This window comes from Berghia stephanieae, chromosome 6 (genome assembly GCF_034508935.2).
Source record: "Berghia stephanieae isolate SIO BIC M18660-M18661 chromosome 6, UCSD_Bste_1.3, whole genome shotgun sequence".
NCBI lineage: Eukaryota > Metazoa > Mollusca > Gastropoda > Nudibranchia > Aeolidiidae > Berghia > Berghia stephanieae.
In genome coordinates this window covers 34,640,759-34,650,758 of record NC_088365.1, presented here as the reverse complement: position 1 = coordinate 34,650,758, position 10,000 = coordinate 34,640,759, and the positions used below count along the sequence as shown (strand labels likewise).

At 36.0% G+C, this 10,000-nt stretch overlaps 1 protein-coding gene across 2 annotated transcripts in view; it reads left to right on the top strand.

Annotated features, from left to right (window-relative positions):
- LOC144974930 (carnitine O-palmitoyltransferase 2, mitochondrial-like) overlaps window positions 1–10,000 on the top strand; it is a 20,704-nt gene that overhangs the window by 482 nt on the left and 10,222 nt on the right. Inside the window, exons 1-4 of one of the 2 annotated variants that reach the window (XM_078918451.1) lie at window positions 185–276; window positions 5,389–5,429; window positions 7,177–7,376; window positions 8,497–8,556. In XM_078918451.1, coding sequence (XP_078774577.1) covers window positions 223–276; window positions 5,389–5,429; window positions 7,177–7,376; window positions 8,497–8,556 — 355 coding nt within the window. In that variant the 5' untranslated portion in view covers window positions 185–222. Of the gene's footprint in view, window positions 1–184; window positions 277–5,388; window positions 5,430–7,176; window positions 7,377–8,496; window positions 8,557–10,000 lie in introns of those variants that run through there. The other variant, XM_078918452.1, reaches the window with a different exon arrangement.

Sequence of the window (10,000 nt, the reverse complement as noted above, 5' to 3'; positions counted from 1 at the left end):
TTATGGAAATCTTTTTGAATGGATTTATTACTAGATCAAGGGTCCTATTTGATATAAATCAGTGAAAATAATCTAGCGCAGATGAGCTGAGAAAACAGATCGTTAAAAAAAAAATAAAAATAGGCGAGGGACCGTTTTTTTGAGACGCACCTTTTTAGAGGGGGAGCTTGTAGCTGTGACTTAGGGAAGACTTGCCTTGTCTAGAAATAGAAAGAAACAGGAATGCAAAGAGTATTTGCTAGTACACCCAACCGGCTTATCAGAGCCGGGACGAATGTAAGTTATTTATTTTCAATATATTTTATTCTCTATTACATTTTATTAACGTGACCCAATAAGTTATCATTTCTAGGCTGGCATCACTATCACTCTATCACTGTCACCCATGAATTATTGATAATTGAGCATGTCATTCTGTCCGGAGAAATACTAATACTTCTTAGTTCTTAGATTTAGACTTAGATTTGAGTGAGGTGCGCTTACTTTCTAACGTTGGTGCAAAGTCCATATTATGGAAATCTTTTTGAATGGATTTATTACTAGATCAAGGGTCCTATTTGATATAAATCAGTGAAAATAATCTAGCGCAGATGAGCTGAGGAAACAGATCGTTAAAAAAAAAAAATTAGGCGAGGGACCGTTTTTTTGAGACGCACCTTTTTAGAGGGGGAGCTTGTAGCTGTGACTTAGGGAATGATTACTTGAGATCTTTGATCAGAAATCAAAGTGATTTAGATATGTGTCGCTGCGGCCTGAGGTGTAATGGTGAAGCAAATGGCTAGCTTTGATCTCAAGATTAAACTTAATAAACTTCTTGTCAGTCAGAGTCAAGTTCCTTGGGAAGGAAAAGGCTGTTCGGACCCGGGTCTGAATTGCTTCCCGTGGCAATTCGGACCCGAGTCTGAATTGCTTCCCGTGGCAATTCGGACTCGAGTCTAAACTGAATAGAACTCCGTGGCTAACCAGGGTCGAGTCTGAATAACTCCATGGCTCTTCGATTCGGAATACTGCAATGCAATGCGCCCGAATGATGAACTTATCATTAGTATCATTAGTGAAACTCTCAGGTACTATTCCGTTTGCAGCTGTAGAAACCGTATTGGTCTTCCTGAACACACACACACACTCATGAGTATCTCTAATTCATTAAACACACACTCCCCCCCCCCCCAACAATCATTTCCACAACCCAAGAGCCGGCGGCTTTTTCTCTTTGATCTCGTATCACCATGTTCTCCCCTGCGTCCAGCGCCTCGGTCGTTTGTGGGTTACCCCCACCCAATCCCATTACCAGTTGATCATTTTCTTTCCGTATTCAACCAGTGTTTATTTTATTTAGGTACCTAGTCCAGTATTATCTAATAATATTAGTATTAGACAGTACTCTGCCCCTACCCCAGTGGCGGGGCTCTATTGCATGGCTTGCTGCCAAGAATCGCCTCTATTTTTATATTTAGAAATAAAACAGCATATTTTTTTAATTAAAAAAGAATTAAGACACTGCCTTTTGTCAAAGCCCGACCTATACTGCCTTTTAAATAAAACGCCCAATGCCCAAAGTCATATTGCACTTTTTCGCGGCCGCCAATGGCAAATTATATAATGTAGAGATATGTCATTCATGTATCTTTTGCAACACGCTCATGGCAAATCAAATAAATCTTCCAATCATTACACAAAGACACTCCTTTTTCTATGCGAGGGCAAATTGATTGTTAAAGTTAACAATTGCGACTACAATTGTAATCTCCCAAAGATCACGATAATTTGAATCTATGTTTTGTTTTCTTAAGGAGCTTGCAACACATTTAAGTCATATCAGCGCCAGTAAAAATGGAGAAATTGGATAGCAAAAAGTTCTAGAATTACAATTAAAAAGTACTCAAGAAAAAGTAAGACAAAGGGGAATAATAGATCACCGCTTTTGAAGGCAGTCACCTTCGGGAGTTCTAAAACGTGACTTGCTCGCTCACTCGCCCTCCTACCGACTGACAACTGACACTGACAACTGAGAACGAGCAGCTTCTCCCCCCACCCTACCACGCTTCACTTTCGCCCCAGTTTCCACTTCCGACACTTCCTGTGATTGCGCAGGCGCATTGTGGCAGGAGTCCGAATTGCCACGGGAAGCAATTCAGACTCGAGTTCGAATTGCCACTTCGCCTTGGGAAACCCTTTCCTCCCCTCCCTCCCCCCCCCCCCTTTTTTTTTTTCATGTCCGATATATAAGATTTGAAGGTTATTTTTGGTTTCAAATATTTTCTTCCTCGAGAATTATTGCATTAATTATTAATGACTGTACTTAAAAGCTGCATGTTACATTTGCAGTATATTCTATTGTTATGAAGGCTTTATAGGACTCTAATTTTATTTCTTTCCTGCTGTCGTATAAGTTTCTTCTGAGAAAGCCTAAAGTATAGTTTTCTCTTTTGCATATATGTTTGATACAAGATCTTTCCAATTTAGTTTAGGGATCGTAATTCGAAACCCGAAACTTGGGTGAATTTTGTCACTAGATAATTCGACACCGGAAACTCAGTTGTATTTTGTCACTAGATACTTTGACACCTGAATCTCAGGTGTATATTGTCACCAAATAATTTGACACCCGAAACTTGGTTGTCTTTTATCACCCGGTAATTCTGAACCCTGAAAAGCTGAGTCTTTATTTTATTTCTTTTTTTGTTTTTCTTTTACTTTTGTTTATTAAAAAGACACAAACTCACAATTTCTATCACTGTCGTTTTGTCTCTCACACTCACATAAACTTTCAACAGCACATGAACTACTCTCTCTCTCTCTCTCTCTCTCTCTCTCTCTCTCTCTCTCTCTCTCTCTCTCTCTCTCTCTCTCTCTCTCTCTCTCTCTCTCTCTTTCTCTATCAAGCTTTCACACAAAAACCTACACTCCTAGATAATTTCTTTGTTTTTGTATGCGGATGAAGGGTTTACATTCGAATTGTTCATTGTTTTCATCGTTTCATCCCTAAGCATTTTGATTAGTCCTTCAGACAACCATTTAGCCCTACCATCATGCTGATATTCACATGATGGAAGTTGTTCAGGGTAGCTTATTCTCGAATTCTCTGGTGACAAGATACACCAGAGTTTTGGGTGTCGAATAACACTCCGTTTAGTTTATTAGTTATGTTACTCCTAGATATTTCGCTTTGCTCACTTCTTCTTGCATGGTGTTATGTTGCCATAAACAATGATTTTCCTGTCGTTAATAAATGGAAGAGAAGTGTTATCTGGATGCAATAATATAATATTTTTATTTATATCTCCCTTTCTTGTAAAGTTAGTGCTTCACCATTAGAATTTGATGAATATCAACAGGTTGATGATATATACTGGTCGATCATTAACATGGATTTTAGGAGCATAGGTGGCTTAAGCTAAGCTGTCACATATCACAGAAGAAATGATTATGACATTTGAAAGCAGAAACAGAAAACAATTAACTTACTTTTTAGACGTTTCAAAGAGTTTTGACACTATGCCCATAAACAGCTTTGTAGAAACCTCAACCTCAAACCATTCAGAATTATCATTTATGAAAAAGCCCAATGAAATGAACTAAAGTTATTTTACTGATTTGAAGTTTGGAGACTGGCTCTATAACAATTAACATGCATAACAAGTAGAGCACAAGTTATCTTTTTATATGGACTTATTAAAAAGGATAAACGTGATGTACAATCTAGGGTTCCCCAAAGAATGGCCTTGGAACCCTCTGAAATCCATTAATGACTCAAAGAACATCATTTCATCAGTAAGTTGTGTTGACAATTTGGAGACAACAGAGCATCTGGTTGAACGTTGCATTGTGATGCAGCTGCCTTGTCGGGTTCAGTACTATTAACGAGTGTGGAAAAGATTTCTCAGTCTGGATAGGTTGTTATATAATTGTATGGTGAAGAAACCATCAGAAGCTGCTGTCACTGTAAAAACTGTTATTATTTACTGACTACATTCTCTTGTTTGAGTTATTGAAAACCATAATGACACATATGCCTCACAGAATGACCCAGACTCTATCAAAACAGAAACATGGCTGATGAAATTTTATCGTGACAAAAAGTTATGTAGTGTGTTGTTAATAGCAACAAAAGATAGCCAATCAAATATGACCACAAAATACCAAGACATAGACAAACACTAACACATGTAGTTAGCATATCATATCTTGAGTTTGTCTTAATAAGTCATTGAAATTGAAGCAGCATATAAATAATATAGTGGCTAAAGCTAAGAAATCATTTGGCTTCCTGAGACGAAACCTGCGCATCAATAGTAAAAGCACAAGCTTATAATGAAATGGCTGGGCCTATAAATATTTGTGCACTAATTTGGACTCATGACAACAAGCCCACATCAATAAGATGGAATAAGCACAAAGAAGGGTCTTGACATTTGTCATCAATATAATTCAAGCAAGCCAGGATGAATCACGCAATACTCGCAGAGCTGCCAACTATACGCCAAAAAGGCGCATTATTTCGGTTTTTCTATAAAATCACGTGTTTATGCTTTTTTGTTCCAAATTACGCCTTTTTGTCGTCATCAAGGTCTATACTGCAAACCCAGAATGAATAACAGTACAAAGGGGCTGACTTTGTAAAATCGTATTTGATATATCTGACAGGATGTTTGACATTACTAGACAGGATGTTTGACATTACTATTATCAGTGTCTGCTGAGCTAACCGAAGGTTAAAAGAAAATTTCAGACATTTTTTGAAAGATGATTTGCAGGCTTGAGTGATATATGTTTAAGAATAAAGCCTTCGTTTTGCACAATTACACCTTTCCCTTCAAAATTACACCATTTTCCAGACAAAATGACACCTTTTTAAAGTTGGGGTGGCAGTTCTGTACTCGATTTACTACAAGAGAAAACATAAGAAATAAGATTGGACAGTGTTGAGAGAGAGAAAATAAAATCTTTGTACTGTACTGACCCCCCCCCCCCCTTCCCGCCCCAAAAAATACACCAAAAGAAATTAAAAAAACCCCCCCAAAATACAAATCATCAAGAACAAAAGAAATAACTATCGAAAAAACAAAATAAAGTAAAGAAAACATACAATGGTGAAGAAACTTACTGGGCTTCTATTTATGCAATCAATTCACAAGAATTTAACAACCAAGAGCACACCCCACCAAAATTTAAAAATATTTTTCCTACATCATCATATTTTTTTCATTACAACCAAAAGATTTATTAAGACTTTTTAAACTGGGATATTGTTTCTTGAGAAAAAAAAAAAGTTTACAGCTTATTCAAGATAGTTATTTCTTCTTCTCATGATGTTTTTTCCTTTTGTAATATTTATTTTTCATGAAATTATGTGTAATAGTGTTATATATTTCTGATTTCCCACAGAAAAACAGTCGATCTCTTCATGCATCTGCAGGGCTCAATAGGTAAGTGGAATTAGTAGAAGTTAAAGCTGATGTATATATTGATTTTTAATGATAAGCTATATCCTCTTAATTTTTCAAGCCTTGCTGGCCCTAAGGCATGCTTTAATAAGTAGCGCCATGTTTTCTCCAACATGCTAAGTGTTGTTGCTGCTAAGGACCCCTTGTAGAACGCTTTGAGCATGTTTCATAGATATTGGGCCATATAAATGTTCCATTTTAAAATTTTTTTTTTAAAGCCAGAAAATAATTAAAATTTTTCTTTTGGTAATGAAGCCTTATAAAAAAATTCCAGCAGGATGGATATTTTAAATAATTTTGATCTGGTGGTAAATAGCAGCTTTTATGCACTGTCTGTTGTTTAATCAGATGTTTTAAAAAATGTATTTTGGCATCTATATGACTCCTTGGAAAAGGTAAAAAATACTCTAATGTTCTATTACTTGACATTTGATTTATCGCTTTTCACATTCTAATACTCCGATTGGGGCCGCCAGACTACTTCTTTGATTTGCTGTGTAAAGTCCCTCTGCCATTCATGATCTTCTGCTAAATTTATTAGGAACGTAAGGTCTTCCTTTGTCTGTAGTTTGAGTTGCGAAGTGGTTGAGGTCCCTGTTCAGTACTGTGTAGATTGTCGTTGGTGGTCTCCCTTTGTATTTATCCTGTCTTGATGTTGTGAAGAATGCGTTCATGGATTTATTTGCTGGTATATCATTGTCTCTTTTCAGTATGTGGCCGAAAAGTCTCTATCTCCATCTGCCTAGAGAGTGGTCTTTCATTGCACTTGCTGTAGAGTGCTTCCTTGCTAATTTTTGTTGGGTGTCGGGTGTTGAGGACTTTTCTGAGTTGTTTCATGTGAAAGTTGTCCAGTCTTTTCTCTTTGACTTGCATCAATGCCTATGTACCATAGTTATAAATGAATATAGACTTCACCAGGGATGTATACAGCTTGATCTTTACTCTGGTTTTTACTTTATATTTTCTTATCCACACATTCATCAGTTTGTTGAGAGCATTTTTCTTCTGTCAACATCTTCTTTGTCTCTGATAAATGTCCCTACTTTTTTTTTGCTCATCTCCAACCGTCTTCTTTTCTTGACAGTTTTGTTATTTCTGTCTTTTTGGCATTGACGTACAGTTGGTATTTTTTGTAAGGGTACTTTTAATTTCTGTTGTATAATATTATGTTAAAATAATGTTCTATTAAGCAAAGATTTAAAGCACAAAGTTAAAATGATATGTGTTTTAATTTTAGATGGGCGAATTTTTGGTCTACACTAACGTGAGTGCCTGGTTCATCTAACAGTAACCGTTAATCTGGAACTGAATCCCACCACAAGCTCTACTTTCATTTCCTAAATCATTAATTATACAATTAATACTATTAATTAGGTTAATACAGTTTAAAATATTCTCTAAGTGCGGCTATGTGGTCTTGTGGTATGACACTCACCTTGGATAGGGAAGGTCCAGAGTTCAAATCCGGCAGAGGTGAGTCCTTGTAAAAGATGGTTTCCTCACATTCTCTCACCATACTCATGTGTAAAGTGAGTATTTGGCTGTTAACATTGTAGTCTCTGTCAGAAAATAAATTGTAATATCAACTAACAGACATCAACTCTCGTCCTATACGTTAAATGTTGCTGTAGGCTGGGGACATCCTTTACAGCACTGAGCATGTTTCGTTGATATTGTGCCATATAAATGCTCAAGTTTTATTTAATGCATGTTTACTCCTTTATTATAGGAGCAATGAGGATCGGGAATACCTGCACAGAACAAGGATACCAACATATCATTTCCAAAAGAGCTTGCCTCGACTCCCCGTCCCAGCTTTAGATAAGACATGTCAGCGATATCTACAAGCTCAGCTCCCTTTGTTGTCACAACAAGAGCATAAAGAGTTACAATCTGTGGTTGCTGATTTTAAAGCCACAGATGGAAAAAGTATGTTTATTAATATTTATATAATCATCAGTTTCATTATTATTACGATTAATTATTATTTATATTAATATTATTATATTATCAATATCAACATCATCATTATCATCAATATCAACATCAACATCAACATCATTATCATTATTAATTATTATTATTGCTATTATTACTACTAGTATCATTATTATTAATACAGTGGTCTCCGTTTGTAGGCACTTTTCTTGTTATAAGCTCATTCAACAGAGTCAAAATCATATAATCAAAATTGAAGAGTGCATAAATTATGAGTTTATCCAGATAATTGGAATTAGACATGCCTGATGTATATGTTACTGGGAAAGGATTGGTCTGAACCAAAAGATAAGAAAAAACTAACTCCAAATGAAAAAAAAAGTCTTTACTCTGTGAATGAATGAAATTTCCGGCTTGCAACTTAGTATACAGGTATTGAATTCAGGGAATGGGAGGTATTTTACTGTAAATGGAACATTGACGTATCATAAAAAAAAAAATCAGAATCCGCTTATAAGAGTTGATAAAGCATAAGAGCTGGGTGTGGTCCTTTGACCTCCCATGGCGGGAAGAAGGTCACAATGAGTCTTCTATCTCCTTATACCTGTTTTCTGTGTTGTTTTCTGTCCTTGTTGGAATGGGATTACTTAGTTTTGTCCCGGCTGGGATGGAAATAGTCAAATGTATAGTTATAGTTTTGGGGGATGGTAATCTTTTTTCCTTTTAAATCATCTGTCTGTTATGTATTGTTAGTTATGTTTTCTGTAAACATATGTTTGTGTTCCTCTTAGTGAGATCCTGTGCTGGTGTCTGGATGAGATTTTCAGATGATCTCAAACTAAGTACACTGATAGTATGCTCTTGGATCTACATTTGTTAGCTCTTTGAACAAATTCTCCTTTGTCTTACCTTTTCTGAGATGCTTTAATTGTAATTCTAGAACTGTTTACTATCCCATTTTCTTACTTTTTACTGTCACTGATATGACCTTAATGTTTTGCAAGTGCCGTAAAACCCTTGAAAATAATAAAACAAAGCATAAGAGATTTTGCTATTTTCTCCTTCACAAACAGCTAATTGTCCCATTATTGTTAATTGTTCCTTATTTCAGAACTTCATGACCAGCTGGTTGAATCTGACAAAAACAACAAACATACAAACTATGTCTCTGGTGAGTTTCATGAAAAAATGTAGAAAGTAGTCCTTTAGAGTCTTAAGACTCATGGATTTCTAGTTTATCCCAATATCTCTAGAATAGAGTTGAACAAATAGTAGCAATTACATGCTATCTTTGGGATAAGAGGGTAATCTGGTATAAAGTATACTCCACTAGATCAAACAGACCCACTCAGACTCCCACTGGAGGGGTGTCAGAAATGAAATAGAAAAATTGGACTACGCCCAGGATTAGTACTTTTCCCATTACTTGTATGGTGAGTGCTCTATCACTGAAGTTTTGAAGCCCTTGATAAAGATCTGAAACAGCGTGTATAAAACAGTGCTAGACAAAGCAAGAGAGAAAAATACAAGAAAAAAACATCCCACAAAGCAGCCTGCTTTTTGGGATGTTTTTTTCTTTCTTGCTTTGTCTGGCACTGTTTCATACACACTTTTTTCAGATCTTTATCATATACCAGTACCTGCTCCCTACTTTTTTCATGTTGGAGCCTTTGAATGCTGTAAATTATTGTTATTATACAAAACTTACTTAATCAGCATTTTCATTGCAAAGCACGTGTTTGATATGAAATTGTTGTGTAATAGTTACTGTGCCAGACTCCATTGTACTGTCAAGGCGACCATGGATGATTTGGAATTCATCTTGATTGTTGTAATAGAAAATAATAACAGCTTGTTGCGGTCGATTGCAAAGTATTCTTCCTTGGATCTCAATCACATTGAGTGGATGGAGAGGGGTGCTTGGAATAAAATTTCTGTACAGCTTGGAGTGGCCTTTGTGTACATTTACTAAAAAATATTAAGCCCAAAATGACAAGGTTAGGCTTGATAAACTCAACCAGAATTTTGTGTTGGTTCGCCAGGACAAAAGGAGCCATGAGTGTGATGCCGATAGATGTCACAAAGCAGTTGGTAACAGTTTTTGTTAGCCTTTTGGAAAGGATGTTGATTTTATCTCAGAATACCTTCTACAGTATCAAGATTAGTCTGCTACCCACTCACTGCAGAACAAGCAGAATTTCTAATATAAGGCAGATTAAACCAGGTCATTCACATTCGAGCTTAAATCTCTGTCATTTGATTTTGGATCTGTTACGTTGTGCTACATGGACTAGTGTACGCTACTCCCAGGAAAAATTGTGTTTATATCTTAAATATCATGATGTAGAGTCAATATAAATAAAATGGTTTTATACTATTCAATAAGTGATTGCCTTGGAGTAAAAAGAGATTAGAAAGTTGTATCATTGCATCACCAGTGTTGCAGTTCCACAGTAATTGCATCATGAGGTATCAACTGTTCCACATGCATGGACAGTATAAATACTACCTCCATTCTGATCATTTTATTATTTAATATCATTTAACACAAAGTGAGAATATATGCACCAGTAAACTTTTGTAGGTTATGGCAAAATGAACATTGGAGATGCTAC